General features: G+C 46.8%; 1 protein-coding gene across 17 annotated transcripts in view; it reads left to right on the top strand.

The window, feature by feature from the left end:
- Window positions 1–24599, top strand: part of OTOF (otoferlin) — a 218315-nt gene that overhangs the window by 94963 nt on the left and 98753 nt on the right. For 13 of the 17 annotated variants that reach the window (XM_081188315.1, XM_081188324.1, XM_081188322.1 and 10 more), the window contains 11 exons: window positions 1485–1529; window positions 2037–2060; window positions 8981–9057; window positions 10007–10133; window positions 11858–11912; window positions 16137–16268; window positions 17538–17600; window positions 19953–20037; window positions 21797–21956; window positions 22907–23093; window positions 24146–24332. In XM_081188315.1, the coding sequence (XP_081044441.1) occupies window positions 1485–1529; window positions 2037–2060; window positions 8981–9057; window positions 10007–10133; window positions 11858–11912; window positions 16137–16268; window positions 17538–17600; window positions 19953–20037; window positions 21797–21956; window positions 22907–23093; window positions 24146–24332 (1142 nt within the window). The remainder of the gene's footprint in view (window positions 1–1484; window positions 1530–2036; window positions 2061–8980; window positions 9058–10006; window positions 10134–11857; window positions 11913–16136; window positions 16269–17537; window positions 17601–19952; window positions 20038–21796; window positions 21957–22906; window positions 23094–24145; window positions 24333–24599) is intronic. The other 4 variants (XM_081188314.1, XM_081188317.1, XM_081188318.1 and 1 more) reach the window with 2 other exon arrangements.

Raw genomic sequence — 24599 nt, 5'->3', positions numbered from 1 at the left:
AGGTTGCCTACCCGTGGGTTAAATGATTAGGGGGAGATTTTAATGACTAGGGACCCTGGATGTTTAGAGCTGGCCTGGGTAGATAGCCAGCGTTTCTGCTCCCTGCTGTCCTGATGGGAGAATGATTGACGGTAGCTTCTGACCTCAATCAGGGCTTCATGGGACTCCCAAAACCCCCAGGGCACTTATGGGGGTAAACCCCTGCCCTCCTCCTCAGCTCCCGGTGGCTGGCGCAAAGGGAGAGTTGCCCCTGCCATGCTCAGCAGCTCGTGGCAAATGTGGGGAGCAAATATGTGACAGACAGGAGGGGAAGTTGAGAACCTTGCTCCGTCTAGATCAGGCTGGAGAAAAAATTCGGCGAAACGAACGAAGCTGTGCCAAGACTGTTCATTTGCGTAATTCATGTATTTGATTTCATTATTCCATAAAATTTATGCAGCGCTCGAATGGGAAAGCAACACAAAACCCAAAGCCGTTTACAAAAGAAAGGGACTGGACTATAGGAAAAATTGACAGCAAGAATTCAAGGCCTTTGAAAGGAAAAAATAAAAATACCGTATTTTTCGCTCTATAGGACGCACTTTTCCCCCTCCAAAAATTAAGGGGAAATGTGTGTGCATCCTATGGAGCGAATACAGGCTCCTTGGCTTCAGCGATAGCAACGTGAAGCCTCCAAAGCGCAGAGGGAGCGCTCCCTCCGTGCTCCGGAGGCTACACATTGCTTTCGCTGAAGCCTGGAGAGCGAGAGGGGTCGGTGCGCACCAACCCCTCTCGCTCTCCAGGCTTCAGGGATAGCTGCCTGAAGCCTTTGGAGCGCAGCGGGAACTTGCGCTGTGCTCCAAAGGCTTCGGTTTCCTTTTGGGGAAGCTGGGAGAGCAAGACTCTCCTGGCTTCAGCAGAGAGGGAGGGCTGCTCAGCGCCCCTTCAGCCAAGCGGGAGGATAAATGGAAGGGGCTCCGTTTCTCTTGCCGCTTCGCTGAAGGGGCACTGAGCAGAGAGGGGGAGAATATTTTTTTTCCTGTTCTCCCCCTCCTATGGTCCGGTGCGTCCTATAGAGCGAAAAATACGGTAGATTAAAAGTCACATCAACATTCTAGACGTCTGGGTACGCTTTCCTGCACCAGAATGTTTGCAGCAGGTGCCAAATGGAGTCCAGTGAAGGTTCTTGCCTGATATCAATAGGCAGGGAGTTCCAAAGGGCTGGTGCTGCCAGATTTTGCTGTGAAATCTGAATGTTTCAACTTCCTTTGTCACTAAAAAGTTGCTGAAAGTCTCTCCAAGCCTCTCCCTGTGTGATCTTGCTACTGGCTATTCTACCTCCAAGCTGTGTGTGGGTTTGCTGTGGTTTTCCAACTGGGGCAAGGCATGGTTTTTTGGTGTGTGTGTGCATTGTACAGTTCAGTTTGGGAAATCCAGATGTCTGGGCAAAGCTTTCTGTTCTTGTAATTTTGTTTTTTTGAACCACGTGGCTTGTGTCCTTTCAGAGATAAGGCAAAGGGGAAAGAGAAAAAACACCGTCATTTGTTCAGGTATTGCAACTTGCCCTTTTCAGCTCCCGACTCAAGTTTCTAGTCCCTGGTTTGCAGTGTTACAGTTTGCTGTCTTTTCAACCACATCTCTGAATAACCTGGGGATATCCTTTTCAGGTTGATGAGTGGGAAGAAAACCCTCACCAGAAAGTATTATGGGTTGTTAAGAGAAGCCAGCAAGTGGCAAAGGTTGGCAGAGGACAGGGCAGTCCTCCCCAGCCACCCCTTGCCATGCCTGGATATGTTCATTGGGAAGACCTGGGTTCAAATCACCGCTCAACTTGCTTACCTTACAGGGGTGTTATGGGGATAAAATGGATATTTTTTTGTGTGTGAAACTATGCATGTCCTTTGATCTCCTTGGACACAGAGCAGGAATTCTTTTTCTTTTAAGTAATAGAAAAGATCGTGTGTGTTTGGTTGATTTTCTTAGTACTTATGCACAATCCCTCACATTTTCCTTGTGCTTAATTTGGCATATCCCGCACGGCTGTCCACCCATCTCAGCAAAGGAAAAGACAAATCAAACAAGTAGGTGCCGCGATCGTTGCAGTTTCTCTTCCTATCTAACATTTCTCTCTCTGTCCCTGCGATGCCTTCTTTGTTTTGAAGTAGCTGACTTTCCGACAGAAACTTTCTCCCCTATGAAGGCAGGTTACAGCATTTGGGACTTTTTAGTTTAGAGAAAAGGCGAGGAAGAGGCAGAAGACAGGAGTTTATAAAATTAAGCTTTTTTCTCTCTCTCTCCCAATGCTACATCCAGTAAAGCTGGAAATTTGGAAGATTCAGGATGGATAATAATAATAATAATAATAATAATAATAATAATAATAATAATAATAATATATTATTTGTACCCTGGGTTTCCCCAGCCACTCTGGGCGGCTTCCAACAAAGATTAAAAATACATTGAAATGTCGCACATTAAAAACTTCCCTGAACAGGGCTGCCTTCAGAGCAGAGCCGAGAGCCAGTGTGGTGTAGTGGTTAAGAGCGGTAGACTCCTAATCTGGGGAACCGGGTTCGCGTCTCCGCTCCTCCACATGCAGCTGCTGGGTGACCTTGGGCCAGTCGCACTTCTCTGAAGTCTCTCAGCCCCACTCACCTCACAGAGTGTTTGTTGTGGGGGAGGAAGGGAAAGGAGAATGTTAGCCGCTTTGAGACTCCTTAAAAGGGAGAGAAAGGCGGGATATCAAATCCAAACTCTTCTTCTTCTTCTTCTTCAGATGTCTTCTAAAAGTTATGTAGTTCTTTATCTCCTTGACATTTGATGGGGGGGGCATTCCACAGGGCGGGTGCCACCACCGAGAAGGCCCTCTGCCTGGTTCCCTGTAGCTTTGCTTCTCGCAGTGAGGGAACCGCCAGAAGGCCCTCAGAGCTGGACCTCAGTGTCCAGGCAGAATGATAGGGGTGGAGACGCTCCTTCAGGTATACTGGACCGAGGCCATTTAGGGCTTTAAATGTCAGGACCAACACTTTGAATTGTGCTCGGAAACGTACTTCAAAGGACTTCATCACGCAGTGCATAGTGGAACTATGGAACTCACTGCCACAGGAGCCAGCTCACAGTCTAGATGGCTTTGAAAGAGGATTGAATAAATTCATGGAGGAAGAGAGGGCTATTGACGACTACTAGCCAGGATGGCGATGCTCTGCCCGTAATATGAAACCAGCAAGCAGGATGCAAGACCAAGATCCTTCTCCCCTTCTGGGGTTTCCAGAATTAACTGTCTCCAGCTGTGGAAGCAGAACATAGTCATTGAGAGCCCTCTTTTCCTCCACAGATCTGCCTAATCCTCTTTTAAAGCCATTCAAGTTGCTGGCCACCACTGTGGCAGTGAGTTCCGCAGTTCGACTCTGTGCTACGTGTTGGAGCCCTTTTCTAAAATCTGCCTCGGTTCTGCCAATATTTGGCTTCCTTCGATGATCATGAATTCTAGTGCTACCAGAGAGAGAGAGAGACCATCTTCGCTGTACCCACTATCTGAGTGCTGTGCTTAATTTCACAAACTTTTGCCACGCTGCCTTGGACTCGCTTTTCCTCCGGCCAACAAGCCTCTTTCCACCGGAGCAGCCTGGGTCCTTCTGAGCTATGGGCTCCTTCCCAATAACCAGGAACATACCCAGCCGCCGGTCTCTGAGCCAACTCCTTGTCGCCTTGACTGTACGCCTTTTCGGCGTTCATCCTCTCGTCTCTGCCGCACACCTTCTCCGCTATTATAAAGGCAGATAAAGCCTGAATAATTCATCCGCAGGCTGTAATCGGATCCTGGACGAGTCCATCTGGAATTGCTGGAGAAAGAGGCGCTCAGAGGTTCTTTCTTTCCCCTGCACCCCAGAAAACATGAGCCCAGAGGGCTAGCAGAGAGTGAAGAGAGCCCAAGGCCTAGCCAAGGGACCAAATCACAGAAGCTAACTTTGGGGCAAGATCCAGAGTGGGCACCCCGACCAACCTCTCCAGCGGCACCTCGTATGGCGGCCGCTCCGAGCGTCCCGTTCTGTCTCGGATGTTCTCATCCAATATTCACGAAGGCGACGGTGTCAGTTCACTGCCAGAGCCAGTAGCTGAGCATCAGCGCCACTCTGCTCCCCTCGCCAGACGAAAATGGGGGGCAGCGGGGCCTGGGTTTGAGGCCGCTCGAGGGGCCGGGGAAAGGGTGGGAGTGGACGGCGGGTTCTCCCACCCTGAGACGAGCTGCCCTGCTCTCTCTTTCTCCCCCCATCCCAAGCCCCCTGTCCTCTGCTGGGATGGTAGTCGCGAGACACATGTAGAGTCTCTCTTACCTGGGACACAGGTAGGTGATTGGTTTGTTTATCTCTGGTTTTGTTGGGGGGCGGGTAATGAATGCAAGGTGCCACCCATAGCAGGGTCATGGGCAAGATTAACGCGTCTGGGTGGGTGGGTGGACAGGAGCACTGCATTTTTTATTATTCAGTGTCTGGACATCAGAAACATGCAAGAGGAACGTGCTAAAGAGGACTAGTTTCTTGGGAGTGCTTTTAATACCAGCAAATCGCTGATCTTGACCCAGAAAACAAGAACTCAAATCTAGGGGGAAAGGGGTGCATCGCTGGAGGCGGCGTCTATTTGCTGGAGTGTTGACCTTGAGTGTTTGTGCTTGTGTGTGTGTGAACAAAGGACTCAGCTGTTCATGGGGACTCATGGTACAGTCTTCTCGGGTGACTATACCAGCATTTGACGGCTGCCTCCGTTGCCCAGTCTCCCAGGGAAAGAAGTGATGTGCAAGCAGCGATGGATTTTTAAAGAGGGTTAGACAAATTCATGGGGACGCGGGTGGCGCTGTGGTCTAAACCACAGAGCCTAGGACTTGCTGATTAGAAGGTCGGTGGTTCGAATCCCCATGATGGGGTGAGCTCCCGTTGTTGGGTCCCTGCTCCTGCCACCCTAGCAGTTTGAAAGCACGTCAAAGTGCAAGTAGATAAATAGGTACCGCTCCGGCGGGAAGGTAAACGGCATTTCCGTGCACTGCTCTGGTTTCGCCAGAAGAGTCTTAGTCATGTTGGCCACATGACCCGGGAAAATTGTCTGTAGACAAACGTCGGCTCCCTCGGCCGGTAAAGCGAGATGAGTGCCGCAACCCCAGAGTTATTCACGGCTGGACTTAACTCTCAGGGGTCCTTTAACCTTTACCTTTCATGGAGGAGGGATGGGTTTTCAGAAGGTGCCTGTGGGTGAATTTGTTTCATGCGTGGAGAACCATGCACACTCACCACTGTCTTTGAAGTGAGGCTCTATTCCGATGGCATGAGCAGTGGCGTAGCATGGGGGTGCAGGGGGGCCAGCCGCACCAGGCGCAACATCTGAGGGTTAGGGGCGCAAATCCACGGGTTAGGGGGCGCAAATCCACGGGTTAGGGGGCGCAAATTACTTGCCTTGCCCCGGGTGCTGACAACCCATGCTACGCCACTGGGCATGAGTATCACGAAGGCAGGTAGATTCTCATCTGCTGCAGCCTTCATCCGCCTGCACAGCCGTTGTAACAGACCGCTTGTGATCATCCGCCTGTTCTGCCCTTGAGGGCTATCTGTGGCCACTAGCCACAATGGCAATGTTGTCCCTCCACAGCCAGAGGCTGTGAGCCCAGGAGAAGCATCCTGGCCTTACAGGAAGAGGGTTCTATAGAAGGGAGATACTCTATGGCCCTTCCACAGGAGCAGATCTGGAATTTAGCCTGGACAATTTAGCCGGGACCTTCCAAAACTTTCCCTCCTCTCCATTTGCCTCTGGAATAACCGGACCCTCCACTCTAGAATCCTTATTTCATGACATGCTCCCTATCTCCTCCCTTCCCCCCTCATCCTAGCAAATGATCCCCCCACCCCACTTCTCTGATTTAAAAGGAATGTTAATTATTCATCCGTTAATTAGCTTTTCATTATGCGCCAGCCGGGTGCCTGTAAGCAGGTCTCGTGTTTCAGATTCCGGACATTTATTTATTTATGTATAAAGAAATCCAGAGTGTAGGGGCCAGGCTGCGCAAAATCATCTCTTCCCCTTCCCCTTAGAAAATGCAAAATAAATAGCAAAAACAAAAGTGCCAAACTTAATCCGTTCCGGAAGTCCGTTTGACTTTCGAAATGTTCGGAAACCAAGGCGCAGCTTCTGATTGGTGCAGGCGCCCCAGAAACAATAGCCGACAGCCGCATTAGAGGTTCGGCTTCTGAAAAACGTTCAAAACCAGAACACTTACTTCCAGGTTTTCAGTGTTTGGGAACCAAAGCGTTTGAGTCCCAAGGTGTTTGAGAACCAAGGTACAGTGGTATATGGTCCACAGAATTGACACCCCAGAAAAACTGGCTTCTCCATTGGCCACAGCTTTGAATGCAGCACAGAGCAAGCAGGTCTCTCTGTTTCCAGCTTCCAGCTTTTAGTTCACACCCCAAAACTCTGGCTCTCCTTTTTTGAATGTTTGAAGTTTTATTCTGTTTTTAATGTTCTGTTGAAAGCTGCCCAGAGTGGCTGGGGAACCCCTGCCAGATGAGCGGGGTAGAAATATTGTTGTTGTTGTTGTTAGGTGAGGCGAGGGAGGTAGAGGAAAGGTCCAACCATGAGTCTGGCACTCCTGCAACTTAGCTTGTTCTTTTGGGAGCTGATGTGGGCCCTTATAGGGCTACTGAGGTTCTTGTCTTACAAAGAAACTTGTTTGACAAGTTCAGCAATCATAGTATTGTAGAGGACCCTAAGGAATATCTAGTCCATGGGTAGGCAAACTAAGGCCCCGGGGCCGGATCCGGCCCAATCGCCTTCTAAATCCGGCCTGCGGACGGCCTGGGAATCAGCGTGTTTTTACATGAGTAGAATGTGTCCTTTTATTTAAAATGCATCTCTGGGTTATTTGTGGGACCTGCCTGGCGTTTTGACATGAATCAAATGTGTGCTTTTATTTAAAATGCATCTCTGGGTTATTTGTCGGGCATAGGAATTCATTCTTTCCCTCCCATCAAAATATAGTCCGGCCCCCCACAAGGTCCGAGGGACAGTGGACCGGCCCCCTGCTGAAAAGGTTTGCTGACCCCTGATTTCTAGTCCAACCCCCTGCAATGCAGGAATATGCATCTGTCCCATACAAGGATTGAACCTGCAACCTTGCCGTTATCAGCACCATGCTCTGCGCAACTGAGCTATTCAGAAATGCAGTCCTCCTTTAGATTCCAACGCTCACTGAGTACAGGACCCCAACGACTGGACTCAAGGCATCATCCAATTTGACCCCGCACCCAAACCGTGGCAGGCAGGTGGGAGTTGTAGTATAATCTGAAACACCTGCAGGCCCCATGTTTGGGGAAGCCTGAGCTAAGGGCTGGGACTCCAGGATATACCGTATTTTTCGCTCTATAAGACGCACCAGACCACAAGACGCACTTAGTTTTTGGAGGAGGAAAACAAGAAAAAAAAAATCTGAATCCCAGAAGCCAGAACAGCAAGAGGGATCGCTGCGCAATGAAAGCAGTAATCCCTCTTGCTGTTCTGGCTTCTGGGATAGCTGCGCAGCCTGCATTCGCTCCATAAGACGCACACACATTTCCCCTTACTTTTTAGGAGGGAAAAAGTGAGTCTTATAGAGCAAAAAATACGGTATCTTACAAGAGGATCATGAAGCAGGAGTGGAAATAAATGTCCAAAGGCCAAGAAGAGTCATATACTAATGGGAATTTGAGTAATTACATTGGATCTGAAACTCTGGGTGTGGACAGGACTGACGTGTGAAATCATTACAGGAAAGAAATTCTTGCAGGAAGCCTTAGGGAACCTCCGCTCCATATCTTGCCATGCCACTCGGATAAACACAACTGTCAAATCCTTTCATCGTTTCCACATTCAACTCTCCCCATCCTTCATCCCCAAACACAGCCCAAGCATCTTGTCCCTTATCCACCGTCCAGGTCACTATGATCAACTGGAGAAGGCCTCAGATTCGTTCGTATCTGCACAAACGAAGGCATTCAATATAGCGGGCACCTTCACTTTTGCTATTTTGCCTTCTGCTGGGAAAGTATGTTTGACCAATTGCTTTTTTATAGAGAGAGAGAAGTCACTGGGTTCAGCGCTGGTCATTTGTTCAGCTGTGTTAACAGCAAGCCCCAAATTCTGGGATCCTGTTCCACCATTTTGCAATCATTTTGCAAAGCCTCCAAAATGGCGCAGCTGATCTAACCATCCAAACTGCAGCAGCACTTGGCCACAGGTTTGGAGTAAACTGGACAGTGTTGGATTGGGGGTAATTAGTATTGCCCCATGCTGGTTAGGTCAGCCAGACAGTTTTGAGGGGCTCTTCCAAACACAGGCTTTGCCCTGCAATTCATTTGCAAAACTTTGGCACATGTTTGGAGCAAATCAGGCAATGTTGGATTGGGGATGTGTGTGATATCCAGGAACCCCAGTTTGCTAATTGCTTAGTTTTGGGGCACTGCAAAACATGGGTTTGCTCCGCAAAACTTTGGCACAGGTTTGGAGTGAATCAGACGGTGCAGGATTTTGGGGTGATGGCTAGGAACCCGGATTTGATGTATCAATTACTCCGTCTCGGACGTGCAGCAAAATGCAGGGTTTGTTCTGCAAAATGACTGCAAAACTTTGGAGGTGATCCCAACTTTGGGGGTTGATAATTAGCACAGCTCATTTGTTCTGCATTTTTAAAAATGTTTTGATTATTTTATTGCATCCCACCATGAGATAGATAGATAGATAGATAGATAGATAGATAGATAGATGAGTTGGCAGTTTATAAGCGCTCTTATAATAAATAAATCTCCTTATATTCTCTCTCATTTTCCTTACTCTTTCTTCTCTCTGCTTGGCTCTCCCCACTGTCAAAGTTCAGATTGTAAGCTCCTAGGGGCAAAGACCTGTTGTGTATGTATGTATGTGTTTGGGATTCCTGCTGTAAAGTGGTGCAGCGACACTGACACTCTGCCTACTCTTCTTACAGAGCTGGGAAAGGCGTCTTTTCAGCCATGAAGCTGGGCAAAGCACGTGGTCAAAAAGATGACCACCACAGGAAGCAAGGTAACCTTTTGCGCCCTCACCTCCTGGTCTTCTGGGTGGCAGGGAATTGTGACCGCTGAGGCCGTTTGCATTGCATATCTGAGGGGTCCAGTTCGAGGAGAAAAGTATATTGCTGATATTAATATAGTGCAGCTTGAAGAAACTGGATGCATAAACACTGACTCCATGTGGGATGAAAATATTGTCCAGACCCATAAATATGATTCAAGCTTTACTAACAAGAACGTTTCCAAAACAGGTACAAAAACAATCAATGATGCATCCAAACCGTTCCATAAGATATATGCTTATCACAGCATAGGTTCAGCATCTTCTTCTTAGAAATATAATATAACTCTAAACAGGTACGGTAAGGTAAAGGTAAAAAAAACTCCTGGACGGTTAAGTCCAGTAAAGAATCAAAGGTCTTTCTCTCTCTCTCTCTCTCCTTACACAGAATCCATTAGCCTGCATTTCATTAGCCTGAGGCTGTTCCTTCTGGAAGACAATCATTAGCACATCTTCCTCTCATTTATCCTGGGAACAAAAGACCCAAAGTCAACTCCCTTCAAAACGGAGATTTGCAACTGAATACCTTAATCATATGATCTAAGGTTAAACACCCACGTGAAAGAACAGAGAACATCAACAGTTAATTATTCACCCAGCTAGAAGCTTAGAGAGCGCTTTCTAGCTTTAGTATACAACAACAGAAGTTTCCAATATTAAACCCTTTCAGCAATATACGTACAGGCATTCCAGGGTGCAATTAAACAATCACACTTAACAAAATATCCCTTGAATTCTTTGCATCTATGGATGCAGCCTCCCAGCAACAGCTATTGCATGAATGGAATGGCAGAGAAGTCCATGTCTCCCTGCCTTTATACTCCACAGATCCCAGGAGGAGCCACCGATAGAGCTCAGATTAAGAGGTTTAACCATGAATTTGCGTCTCTCTCCATGGCAGATGAACCGGCAGTCCTGGAAGCCGAAGACCTGGACCGGAAGGCGATGCGGCTGGGAGGCGGCCTGGACCCAGACACCATCTCCCTGGCATCAGTCACAGCCGTCACCACCAATGTTTCCAACAAGAGGTGAGAAGGCTTGCAAGGCAGGCTGAGGGACGGAGTCCAAAGCTTGTAGTCAATTGTCCTTTACTCAGATTAGGCATTAACATTGATGGATCAAAGTCAGCATATTTTTCGCTCCATAAGACGCACCTGACCATTAGATGCACCTAGTTTTTAGAAGGGGAATGCAAGGGGGAAAAATATTTTTAAAGGGAGCGCTGAGCAGAGCCTGTGTGCATCCCAGACTCTGCGCTCCCTTTCACGAGCCGCGTGGAGCGTGTGTGCAGCGCTTGCAGGCTTTTCCCAAGGAGAGAGAAGGACAGCCCGTCACTCCCTCTTGGGGGGGGGGAAGCCCCCAAGAGCTGCACACATGCTCCATGGGGCTCGTGAAAGGGAGTGCGGCTCTGTCCCTTCCCCCACCTCCCACAAAAGCCATCAAGAGCCACACGCTCTTTAAAGCTCCTGCGGGCTTTTCTACGAGGTAGGGGAATTCCCCCACCTCCCGCAGAAGCCCGCAGAAACCGCGCACCCTTTAAGGAGCTCACGTGCTTTTCTACGAGGAGGGAGAAGGGACTGACGCGGCCAGTCAGTCCCTTCTCCCTCCTGGGGAAAACCCGCAAGAGCCACACGGAGCGTGTGTGTGGTTCTTGGGGGCTTTTCCTGCCTTCCTCCCACCTGCATTCGCTCCATAAGACGTGCACGCATTTCCCCTTGCTTTTTAGGAGGGAAAAAGTGAGTCTTATGGAGCAAAAAATACAGTAGGTATCATAGAATTCTAGAGTTGGAAGGGACCCCCAGAGGCATCTAGTCCAACCTCCCGCGTTGCAGGAATCCCAGCCAAAGCATCCCTGTCAGACGGCCATCCAGCCGCTGCTTAAAAACCTCCAAGGAAGGAGAGTCCATCACCTCTTGTGGCAGTCTGTTCCACGGTCGGACAGCTCTTAACGTCAGAAAGTTCTTCCTCAAAGGATCCAGAAACAATGGAAATGTTTAAATGATTATTTATGTAGACAAGGATTAAGTGTAAGGTCTTGGTTGTGTTTAGAATAGATTTATGAAAGACTTAGAAAACTTATTGATTAGAATATTTGTATGAGATTGTATGGGGAAAATACGGAATAAAAGATACAAATTTCCTTAAAAGGTACATCGGAAGTGCAGCATAAGGGATGGAAGTCAATCAATGAAATTTTATTATTGAGGTATTTGTAGAATAAATTTGGAAGAAATTCTTCCAATTTTTCTTCTTATTTTTTCTTTTTCTTTTTTTCTTTTCTTCCTTTTTCCTTTTTTGTTCTTTTTTATATATGTGTGCTTATCTGAAAAATGTATGTATGTATTTGTATGCATTTTGCTTGTATTTTGTAATAATTATGTTTAATAAAATTTAATAATAAGAATAAGAATAAGAAGAAAGTTCTTCCTGATGTTTAGTGGGAATCTCCTTTCTTGTAGCTTGAAGCCACGGGTTCGAGTCCTACCCTCCAGAGCAGGAGAAAACAAGCTTGCTCCAGGAGAAGTAGGATGTGCATCACTAGGGGAAAAAGATCTTCTCTTTTCCAGAACCTGCTAAGCAGAGCACAATTCATATATGGAATTCTGATGTCGAGGGGAAAGCTGCCCACCCTCAACTTCTATCTGGCAAACATAGTGCTGACCTAACTTCTAGGGCTCTTGTGCAGCTTACTGAGATAGTGCTTGTGAACTGTGCTGAGCACTTTTCTGACTGTGATCATTCCCTTTTCCAGATCCAAGCCAGATATTAAAATGGAGCCCAGCGCTGGCAGGCCTATGGACTACCAGGTAAGCTGCTTACCGTCTCTCTTTCATGGGGAACCATCCCTGGTGCACCATCTGCCTTAACACACACACACACACACGTATCTGAAGAAGTGTGCATGCACACGAAAGCTTATACCCAGAACAAACAAATAGTTGGTCTCTAAGGTGCTACCAGACTTTTTATTTTTTATTTTTTTATTTTGACACACACACACATATTGTTTGTTTTGTTTTTTAATTAATATTTTATTAAGTTTTATCAATAAAGTAATTCAGAAAAAGTACAAAAACAGAAAAATACAAAATCACAAAATACAAAAATACAAACATTAAACACAAAAGGGAAAAGAAAAAAGGGGGGAAAGAAAACACATAAAAATAAAACTCCCTCTTTTTAAAATTCTCATCTTTAGTTAACTTATTTTCCTGACTTCCTCACGCCTCCCTTTTTTGTATCCCTTTTTTAAAATTTGGTTCAGCAAATTCATATCCAATTTAACTTATCTATTATCAGTCCCATCTTACACTTTACCTTGTTACTAGAACCCCTTCAGTTCATTTCAACGTCATCAGCATTCAAAAATTTTACAATGTTTCTGTAAATAAATTTTAAATTTCCTCCAATCTTCTTCCACGAGCTCTTCTCCCTGGTCTCGGATTCTGCCAGTCATTCACACACACATATTGTTTGGTGAAGAAGTAAAAGTAGTATTTACTTACATAATCTGGGTCTTGAAACAGCAGTTACAGTAGCAAAATGTAGGCAGTTTTATAACTATTACCTAAGTTCTAAAAGTAAAAAATAGGCAGCCCCGTATAGGGAAGCTTTTTTATTGTGCAATGTTTTTTTATGTTTTTATATACGTTGGAAGGTGCCCGGAGTGGCTGGGGCAACCCAGGTCAGATGGGCAAGGTACACATATTATTACAAATTTTTATTTCTTCTTCTTCATTCAAAAATGGTGTCTGAACTGCAGAGTTCAGACATGCCTGTGTGGTCAGCTTGAAAACATGATGAAGAAAGAAGAGGCTGACCAGGCAGGAAGGAAGGATGTAGTGGACTGGCAGGATCCAAGACCAGGGAGAAGAGTTGGTGGAAGAAGATTGGAGGAAATTTAAAATTTATTTGCAGAAATATTGTAAAATTTCTGAATGCTGATGACATTGAAATGAATTGCAGGGGTTCTAGCAACAAGGTTAAATGTAAGATGGGATTAATAACAGATAAACTAATAGGACATGAATTTGCTGAATTAATTTTTAAAAGGGATACAAAAATGGAAGACGTGAGGAAGTCAGGAAAATAAGTTAACTAAAGATGAGAAATTAAGAAAGAGGGAATTTTTGTTTGTCTTTATATGTGTTTTTTCTTTTTTTCATGTTTAATGTTCGTATTTTTGTATTTTGTAATTTTGTATCTTTTTTGTCTTTGTATTTTTCTAAATTTTTCTACTGTAAAAACCTAATAAATATTATGGGGGGAAAAAGGGAAGGAAGGATGTAGTGTTACAGCTTCCTGCCAAAGCAGACAAAGGAAATGATGTCACAGAGTTCTCTCGAGCAAATTTGACGGGAAAGCTCTCTGAGCCTCAGCCCATTCATGAGCCCATCTGGCAAAACATGAATATACAATATACAATATATATGATACCGTTATTGTTATTGTCCCATACAGAGCAATGAAATTGAAAATCTACATAAAACATTCAAAAACCCCTAAAAACTCTGAAACCCCATTTTAAAATACAATATACTATAGAGACTCCTTACGCTGCGTTTAGAACCAGAATTGCATTTGGGTAGAAACTGTTTCTCAGGTGGCTGGTCCTAGTCTTTATAACCCTGGACCTTCTTCCAGAAGGCAGAAGCTGAAAGAGATCATTTCCGGGGTGCGTACTATCCTGCGCTATCTCTGCAGCTTTCTTATGGCACCTGGAAGCATAGATTTGATCCAAGGTGGGAAGAGTGCACCCAATTATTCTCTCCGCAGTCTTGACAACCCTGGTGTTAAAAAAAAATCTAGGTGCAAGGCTGCTCAGTCTCCCAGCTGGTCGGGCAGAGCCCGCGGGTCCCTGCAGAATAAAGGAAGGAGTCCAGCCAACCGGAGCAAATAGCTGTAGACCAAAGTCTGTTGCACAACAGGTTCAAAGAGGAATTTTGAACCCCGAGGATGGGGTGACGAGGACTTTTAAAACTTTCCCACCACATCCCAGAATACAGTTCGAAGGGGAGGGGTTAACCTTGGCAAACATGTCCAGACAAGTCCTTGGTACAAGATTAGCATAAGCAGACATGACAGGGCAAGACTCAGGTATAAGATTAGCATAGATAAATATGTCTTAAGTACCCACCACCCAAAAGTACAGTAGAAGTTCCTTTGCATGTCTGGAGCCTGAGGTGATGAGATTTGGCTTCCTTTGGCTAACAATGAGCCCAGCAATTGTCACCTCTGAGAACTTCCTGGAGTCCTTTTGCCAGGGGAAAATAGCTTTGGAATGGGGGGAACTGGGAAAGGAGATGATTTTATATTATTTTTAAAGTTAGGTGACTTCCCTGAGCTGTCAAGTTGGAAGGATATATTCAGGCATAATATTTGTAATATTTAACTTTAAAGATGTGCCCCCCCTGTAATTTCCGTAACATTGGACAGCATTGTTTATTCCCTGATCGTGCAGCTCCCAAACCACACACAGAGACCATAAGTGAATACACTCTCCACAGAAAATAAGGTTTTCAGAGGCTTCTAGTCATCATAATAGAACAGTAGAGTTGGAAAGAACCACGGGGATCATCTAGTCCAATCTCCTGCAATGAAGGAAGCTTTTCCCCCAACGTGGGGCTCAAACTCGCAGCCCTGAGATCAAGAGTCTCATGCTCTACCAACTGAGCTACATGCTGCCTACCACCTTATACCACCTTATACCGCAAACCAACTGACCGACAAACATATCTACATGCCTCTAGCTACCATCCCAAACATACCAAACAGTCCATTGTATATAGCCAGGCACTACGTTACAGCCGCATCTGTTCCAATTCTACAGACAGAGACTCTCACCTAAGGGATCTACAGCAAACCTTCTCAGAACTAAAATACCCAGCAGATGAAGTTAGACAACAGATCAACAGAGCCAGACTGATACCCAGAGAGAACTTGCTGCAAGACAGACCCAAAAAAGAAAATAACAGAACACCTCTAGTCATCACATACAGCTCCCAAGTTAAAACAGTACAACGCATCATCAGAGATCTACAACCTCTCCTGGACAATGACAGTTCTTTCTCAAGCCCTGGGAGGAAGACCTTTCATTGCCTACAGACAGCCACCCAATCTTAAACAACTCCTAACCCACAATAATACTACAACCAGACTTAACACAGACACTGGCACCAGAGCCTGCAATAAACCCAGATGCCAACTTTGCTGCCACATACACCTGGACAACACCATTACTGGCCCCAACAACATCACACATACCATCTCGGGACTATTTAATTGCTCATCGTCTAACATTGTGTATGCCATCAAATGCCAACAGTGTCCTTCAGCTCTCTATATTGGACAAACAGGCCAAACCTTACGCCAAAGAATAAACGGACATAAATCTGACATCAAGAATCACAGAACAGAGAAACCAGTAGGAGAACACTTCAATCTCCCAGGACATTCTATACAAGATCTCAAAGTAGCTGTTTTACTACAAAGGAATTTCAGAAATAGACTGGAAAGAGAAGCTGCTGAATTACAACTCATTACCAAACTTAAAACCATGAAAAGACCTGGACTGAACAAAGACATTGGATTCTTATCTCACTATACATAACTAAACCATTTCTCACCTTCCCACCCCTTGCCTTTTCCTGTAAGACCTATTACAGTCGTTAAGAGTCGTCAAGAGGCTCTCTCAGCTATCTGCCAATCTCCCATTCGCACCCTCCCTTCTGAGTAACACCCCTCCCCACCTTCTCACTATATAGAAGGATCTGGCAACTTCTGTTTCAGTGTATCTGAAGAAGTGTGCATGCACACGAAAGCTCATACCAAGAACTAACTTAGTTGGTCTTTAAGGTGCTACTGGAAGGAATTTTTTTTTATTTTGACACTCTCCACAGTTTCTGGTTTGACTGCAGTAATGCCCCACAGCTCCCTTTAGGGACAAGAGCGGGGAGAGGGAATAAAGGAAGATGGCGCCAAAATCTGAGTGGCCCAGGTCACGGCTAACCGCCTCTTCCTTCTCCGACCAGGTCAGCGTCACGGTCATTGAGGCGCGGCAGCTGGTGGGGCTCAACATGGACCCCGTGGTCTGCGTGGAGGTGGGGGACGAGAAGAAATATACGTCCATGAAAGAATCGACCAACTGCCCCTACTACAATGAGGTGAGGTCTCTGCCTGTGCCGTGTGGATAAGCCCTGTGTCTCCTTTGCAAGAGGCTGGGCGGGACTGATCCATCCCTCCTGTGCGTAATGACAATTTTAACTTAAGTTAAAAATTCTGCAAAGGGAATGTTTCAGTGCAGCAATGCAGCAAAGGACCCAAAGAGTGCTCTTATCCCTGAATACTGATATTTGAATGTCTTGCTAAGAAAAAATGATTTAAGAAACCCACCACTTTTTCAAAATTCAAGAATCCCCCCCTTCATATTTTAAGGGAATTGTAGACTTTCACCCTTATTTCTGCCTTGGCTGTGGCAGCAGAATATTGAGATTCTAGAACAGCCTTTCTCAGCCTTGGGTCCCCAGATGTTCTAGAACTACAACTCCCATCATCCCTGACCACTGGTCATGCTGGCTAGGAATGATGGGAGTTGTAGTCCAACAACATCTGGGGACCCAAGGTTGAGAAAGGCTGTTGCGTGGCGAGTTCCCGCCTCCCCCCAGTGGAAATAAAGACACAGGACACAGATATTTAAGGTTAATGGGCTAAATATGGCCACAGCTTTATTGGTTACAGGTGATGAGCGGTATTGGCTTAGGCATTGGTCCTAACCGACTATCCGGCTTCAGCCTGTTCACTTGAAGACCGGGAAGGGTTAACCACCAGTAGGGGGAGTCCTGCTGATGCACATCAACTAGGAACTCCCCCGGGGTCACCACTAGGGGGTGTGCCTTAGGCCCTCACCTCTATAGACTTCGGACAGGGCCACGCCCCCCGGAATCCTTTACCGGACTACCCTTCAATATGTGGGGCAGATGATGGCGCTACCTCCCCTCTTCCATCTACAGAGCAATACGAATGCCTAACCGCCAATACCCAGAAAGTTGTGATGATTTGCTATGAGATAGGCAAAAACCAAGTGGCTGGTGCCAATTTGCCGAGTGGAAAAATTCCTACCAGGCCCCTCAATGGCGACCACAAAGATTGAGATCCCAAGCCGCCCCTGCATTAAATGGAGCAGGCCACGCCCCCAGGCCAGCCGATTGGCTGGCCAGGGGATGATGCGATCAGGATTCCCTCAATCGCATGGAGGCTGAGAGCCAGCCCCCACGCGCATGGTGGGAGGGTGAAGCCCGCAACCCCACTTCCTTCTACATCGGAAGTGGCTTTTTAGAATGCTATACATTGGGTTTTGCTTTTTTAATCATGTTCTTTCTTACCATGGCTAATCCCTCACACCCCTTTTCTTTCTCCTTCCTCCCTGCTCCCAGTATTTTGTCTTCGACTTCCACGTTCCCCCAGATGTCATGTTCGACAAAATCGTCAAGATATCGGTGAGCAAAATTCTCTGCCTGCTCTCTTGTCTCTGTTGGAGAATTCTTGTAAACTGGCCAGTTTTGAGATAGAGGATGAACAGACAACCTTAGGAGAGCTGGAACAGATGCAGATGAAGAAATTGGGTACCATTTAAGAGAAATACCTGATGCTCCAAACCAGCACATGAATCAACTCTAGGGCATTTGAGGCTAGACCTTCATCCCCCAAGAAATGGGTTTAAACACTGTTTTATCTAACACACATATTTTTGCAAGCAATTTCCTCTGCAGCATAGCATTCCTGTATGTTTCTTCCACTGATATAGCATCATGCGTGCTTCTCTCCAATGTGTGCATTTCTGTTCTACATGGTTTTGGTCGAGTACTGCTGTTGCAAAATGCAGAGAAATGTGAATCTCAAATGGCTGTGCACATTGGCTCTGTGCGCGAGATCTCATGGGACCATCTGGGTTCCTGCTGGATCTTGTGCAAGCATCCTTAGCCTCTCAGAATGAGAGCAGGCTTTGCCCAGCAAGCAAGGCAGAGAGCTTAAAATATATTTTGTGCTTAGGTTAGGTAAAGGTAAAGGGACCCCTGACCATTAGGTCCAGTTGTGGACGACTCTGGGGTTGCGGCGCTCATCTCGCTTTACTGGCCAAGGGAGCTGGTGCACAGCTTCCAGATCATGTGGCCAGCATGACTAAGCCGCTTCTGGCGAACCAGAGCAGCGCACGGAAACACCGTTTACCTTCCCGTCGGAGCGGTACCTATTTATCTACTTGCACTTTGATGTGCTTTCGAACTGCTAGGTTGGCAGGGGCAGGGACCGAGCAACGGGAGCTCACTCCGTCATCGCGGGGATTCGAACCGCCGACCTTCTGATCAGCAAGTCCTAGGCTCTGTGGTTTAACCCACAGCGCCACCCGCGTCCCTGTGCTTAGGTTACCCTCCACAAAAAGAGTTTTTAAGCTCCCAGCATTGCTTGCTGGGCTCTGGGAGTGTGGGAAATTCTGTCTCTCTGCCTCACCCACTAAGGCAGCGGTTCTCAACCTGTGGGTCCCCAGATGTTGTTGGACTACAACTCCCATCGTCCCTAGGCCAGAGCTCAGGGATGATGGGAGTTGTAGACCAACAACATCTGGGGACCCACAGGTTGAGAACCACTGCACTGCACGAAGGTTTGGATATATGCAATTTTCGCATGTACATGTAATCTTTGCACCAAACCTGCATGTAAGATATGCCGTATTGTCCTGAATATAAGTCTCACCTTTCGCCCAAATTCCAACCGTGAAAAGTTAAAGTGCGGCTTATATTCATGACCTTATGCTATGCAACCAGGAGTGCTGGGCAAACAGCTCTAGCAGCATGGCAAAGCAGAGCCCGCCCAGTGCATAGACCCTCACACTCTCCCCCAAGGCCAGGAAGAAAGAGAGAGAGGAAGGGGAAAGGCCGCCAGCAACACAGCGCAGCTCCTCCCCTTGCACCCAGGATGCAGCCAGGAGCAGCGAGGAAGGGAGCAGATTATATTTGGGGGGGGGTGTCTCTCTCTTTTCTCCCCCCTCCAATTTTAAAGGTGCAGCCTATATTTGGGTGCAGCTTATATTCAGGCCAATACGGTACTGCATTGGGTACAGCTTGTGGGTTTTGACTTTCCTCAGTGGGTAATTTACTGTATTTTTCGCTGCATAAGATGCACCTGACCATAAGGCACACCTAGTTTTTAGAGGAGGAAAGGGGGAAAGCTCCGTTTTGGGGGGCTCAGTTCACAGTTGTGCAGCTTCTTTTGCAAAAGGGGAAAGCCCAATTTTTTGAGGATCAGCTCAAAGTTGTTGAGCTTACTCTGCAAAGGGAAAAAAAATCCTGTTTTTATGGGGTTCAACTCACAGTTCTGCAACTTCTTTAGGAAAGGAAAGGGAGCCGTTTCTACAGTTTCCAGACAGATAATCTAATCAGCCAGTCCCATGTCGCTGGGGAAACAAACAGCCTCCGCCTGCAGAACATTAAAAAATGGAGGCCTGGGCAAGGGAGCCAGCGACCGACCTCACATTTGCTCCATAAGACGCACAGACATTTCCCCTTACTTTTTAGGAGGAAAAAAGTGCATCTTATGGAGTGAAAAATACGGTAATACCCACCGTTTAGAAACAGCATTGGACTGACTGGCCACCTTGCTAACTGAAGTGAATTCCTGCATTTACATCCATCCTATCAGTTAAAACAAACAGACAAACAAACATTTCTGTAGCATTTAGGGTTCAGTAGGTGCCTGTTTATCACATTCCTCAGAAATGTCTGCTGTGAGGCACAAGGTAGGCTCCTCGCTAAACCTCGCCTCCAATTCTCTACCCCCCCCCCTTTAACCTGAAGGTGATTCATTCCAAAAACCTCCTGCGCAGTGGAACCTTAGTTGGCTCCTTCAAAATGGACGTCGGAACCGTTTACACCCAGCCAGGTAGGTGGCAAAAGTTTTTTTTTCCTGGTGTGGAAGGCTGTTCTCGTGCTGTCAGGACAGCGGCAGTAGCTGTGGGAGAAACGTCTCCTTGGCGGTTCAGTATGGAGGCTGGCACCAAATTTCCAGTTAGCCAAATTTTATTCATAGAATCATAGAGCTACAAGGGACCCTGAGGGTTTCCAAGCATAGCTGTCAACGTTTCCCTTTTTTTAAGGGAAATTCCCTTATTCCAAATAGGATTCCTCGCAAGTAAAGGGAAAAGTTGACAGCTATGCTTCCTAGTATGATCCTCTGTAATGCAGGAACACAGGGCATCATTTTAGCTGTTCATTTCTCTAGTCATCCACCCTCTGCCACCCCAACACCTCACCATCTCTTTATCCAACCACAGTCCTGGGAAACACTTACTCAAACCATTTTTTTCCTGTGTGTCCAGAGCCCTCGCTGCACTTTATCTGACATTCTTTTTGTGAGAATGTTCAGGGTGGCAGGAGAGGATATATTATTTATTAATATCCTTCCTAACTTGTGCTAGCAAGTTCCTTTACTTATCAGAGTTTACATTCCCCTTTTTACATGCACAGCAGATAGCTGGTTGCAGGCTCGTGTGAGCCTCTCACTAGTATACAATTCAGTCTGTCTCAGATTGAATTGTATGTTCCTGGAAAGTTCCCTTGAATCCCTCTTAAAAGAATAAAGACGCCACTATCTTATTCAAAGTCAATAAAAGAAGTTTACTTACATCAGTTCACGGTTGGATCCCTGAAGGCAGACTTAGTTACAAATACAGTGGATGCTCGGGTTGAGAACGTGATCCGTGCAGGATGCACGTCCGCATCCCACAGCGTCCGCAACCCCCAGCAGTGCGTCTGCACACACGCGGGTTGCAATTTGGCGCTTCTGCACATGCGTTACCACTGAAACCCGGAAGTAACCTGTTCCGGTACTTCCGGGTTTCGGCGGAGCCTCTCACTATTACACAATTCAGTCTGTCTCAGATTGAGTTGTACGTTCCTGGTAACTTCCCTTGAATCCCTCTTAAAAGAATAAATACACCACAATCTTATTTGTAGTCAATAAGAGAAGTTTACTCACATCAGTTCACACTTGGATTCCTGAAGGCAGACTTAGTTAGAAATATGTACATGTAGATCTACCCCATATGGGGGAATAATCCGAGTGCTGCTGCTAGCTGAGAGCTAGCAGAGCAGTCCTAGCTAGAAGCTGGTCGAATGAAGAAGGGAGTCAAAAAGAGAGAGGTGTGCTCCGTGACTCGTCCTTTTGTTACCTGGACAGGTAAGGTCAAACCCACATTCTATCAAAAGGAACAGGAAGTTTTGACTGGCTGGACCAAACATCCCCTTGCATGTCCACTCTAGGAAAACAAGGAATGTTGCATTTGACTGCTCCCTGTGGATTACATCCCACAGATTTTTAGCCGCTAGGATCCTCCTAAACTGGTTGCAGAATGACATGTTCCTCGCTGATAATGGGTTTCACAGAAGTCTGCCCATCCCCTTCTGTGGGCGCCATTGTGGGCTGGTGTCCCCCCTGGCGTCCCGGGATCCAATGTGGAAAGTCCCAGGGACTGTTTCCCAGGCAGCATTGAGAGCCTAATGAAGCAGCGGTTCTTGCACCAGTCCACCTGGGGGAACAAAGGCGCGAGGCTCTGCCTAGATGCTCAACTTGTGTGCGATCCTTCCCTTTCCCTGGCCCACCTCGCAGGGTCTCATGGTGGCTCCTTGCCTTCTCCTTGCAGAGCACCAGTTCTACCACAAGTGGGCGCTCCTCTCGGACCCGGAGGACATCACGGCGGGGCTGAAGGGCTATGTGAAGGTGGACATCGCGGTGGTGGGCAAAGGGGACAACATCAAGACGCCCCACAAGGCGAACGAGACGGACGAGGACGACATTGAGGGGTGAGGAGGGGAGAGGGCGAGGAAGGAGAGAAGAGCAGAGGGAGGGGAAAGGGACGAAGGAGAGAGAGGAGGAGGAGGAGAAGAAGAGGAGTTTGGACTTGATATGCCACCTTTCACTCCCCCTTAAGGCAGGGGTCGGCAAGCTTTACCTCACCTGGGCCAGTTCACTCCAGCAGAGACGCAACACAGACGAGATTTTTGGCGCTAGAGAAGCAAGTCCCCATGCCAGTTTAGGACAGCGCATGGGGACTTGGTTCAGGGGCGGCTTGGGGGCCAGTTAAACAACCCCCGTGGGCCATTTGTGGCCCATGGGCCTTAGGTTGCTGACCCCTGCCTTAAAGTGGGGTCTCAAAGTGGCTCACAATCTCCTTTCCCTTCCTCCCCCACAACAAACACTCTGTGAGGTGAGTGAGGCTGAGAGACTTCAGAGAAGTGTGACTGGCCCAAGGTCACCCAGCAGCTGCATGTGAAGGAGCAGGGAAGCGAACCCGGTTCACCAGATTATGAGTCCACTACTCTTAACCACTACACCACTCTTTTACAGATTGTTCTTTGCTGAAAGGAAATTACATGAAAATGATGCATAGATGGTATATAACACCAGTGCAGATAGGAAGAATGTATAAAACTGCTTCAAATATATGCTGGAAATGTAAGGAAAAAGAAGGGACTTTTTACCATATGTGGTGGGACTGTAGTAAGATTTAAAAAAACTGGGAAATGATATACAATGAGTTGAAGAAAATGTTCCAATTAACATTTGTAAAAAAGCCTGAAGCATTTTTGTTAGGCATCGTAGGAAATAACCTGCCAAGGAAATTGAAGAACATTTTCATGTATGCAACAACGGTGGCAAGAGTGCTTCAGGTTTCTTAACAAATGTCAGATGGAACATTTTCTTCAACTCATTGTATATCGTTTCCCAAAACGGTCTTGACCGTGTCTTGCAGGAACCTGCTCCTTCCCGACGGCGTCCCTCCGGAGAGGCAGTGGGCGCGCTTCTACATCAAGATCTACCGGGCAGAGGGTCTCCCTCGCATGAACACCAGCATCATGGCCAACGTCAAGAAGGCCCTCATTGGAGAGAACAAGGACCTGGTGGACCCCTACGTCCAAGTCCTCTTTGCAGGACAAAAGGTATGTGGGCATGTTAAGAGAGCCTCAAGACTCTGCCCACCTGAGAGTCCCCCTCACCTGCAGAGAGACAGCTGGCTTATGTTTAATGATGTGCATCCTTTGGACCATCGTTCTAATCAGTTAGACTGCAACGGCCATTCAATAAATAGAAGAAATTTGAATTATTATATCGGTTTAGATATCAAAAGGTCTGAAAACAATAACTTTGCTTGTCAAATTTCAAACCACAAGGATCGGCAAGTCCGAGGCTCTGTGGTTTAACCCACAGCGCCACCCGCGTCTATTCCTTTAAAGGACTATCACCTTAAAGGAAGGAATAGTACCATGTTATTCCTTGTTGGTCAGACCCCCACCTGGAGTCCTTCATCCAATTCTGGGTACCACAATTTAAGAAGGATGATGATAAGTTGGAAGGTGTGCAGAGGAGGGAGACCAATATGATTCTATGAAATTGTATTCTATGAAATTGTAATCTCCTGCTGCGTGGCTCAATCTGGTTGTGGCCTGGGACCTTTGATCAGCCTTAGATGGCCACTGGCTTCTATTAGATCATTCCCAGAAGATCCCTATCAAGGGATGCAGTTCCTGAGGACTATATAGAACCTCCAGCACCAGGAGCAGCTTACCTTTGAATGCACGTTGCTGGCAAGAGCCAGTGTGGTGTAGTGGTGAAGAGCGGTGGACTCGTAATCTGGGGAACCGGGTTCGCGTCTCCGCTCCTCCACCTGCAGCTGCTGGGTGACCTTGGGCCAGTCACACTTCTTTGAAGTCTCTCAGCCCCACTCACCTCACAGAGTGTTTGTTGTGGGGCAGGAAGGGAAAGGAGAATGTGAGCTGCTTTGAGACTCCTTCGGGTAGTGATAAAGCGGGATATCAAATCCAAACTCTTCGTCTTCTTCTTCAAACAACAGTAGGAGAACGTGGTTGTCTGTAGGCTTCCTGGGAACATCTGCCTCTCCACTCTTGGAGACAGGATGCTGGGATAGACGGACCTTCAGGTTTTGGCCCGTTGAGGTTCTTCTGGTGTCCTTATCTCCTTATGTCTTTCTCAGGGGAAAACCTCAGTCCAGAAAAGCAGCTACGAGCCCACGTGGAATGAGCAGATTGTCTTCACAGAAATGTTCCCCCCACTGTGCAAGCGCATCAAGGTCCAGATCCGTGATTCTGACAAGGTCAACGACGTGGCCATTGGGACCCATTTCATCGACCTCAGGAAGATCTCCAACGAAGGAGACAAAGGTGAGGTGAAGCACGAACGAAGTGCCATTGTTTTGCAAAAAAGCAAAAACAAAACCAGCACAGCATATCCAGGATAGACTTAATACAGTGGTGCCCCGCAAAACGAAATTAATTCGTTCCGCAAGTTTTGTCGTCTAGCAAATTTTTCGTCTTGCGAATCACGAAATCCCATAGGAATGCATTGAAAATCAATTAATGCGTTCCTATGGTCAAAAAAAGTCCAAACAAAGCCAAATTTGGTACAACAACAGTTTATTAACTGCTCTT

This window comes from Podarcis bocagei, assembly GCF_964188305.1.
Source record: "Podarcis bocagei genome assembly, chromosome: 3".
Taxonomy (NCBI): Eukaryota; Metazoa; Chordata; class Lepidosauria; order Squamata; family Lacertidae; genus Podarcis; species Podarcis bocagei.
Note: the sequence above shows the minus strand (reverse complement) of the source record. Positions and strands in the feature narration are given on the sequence as shown.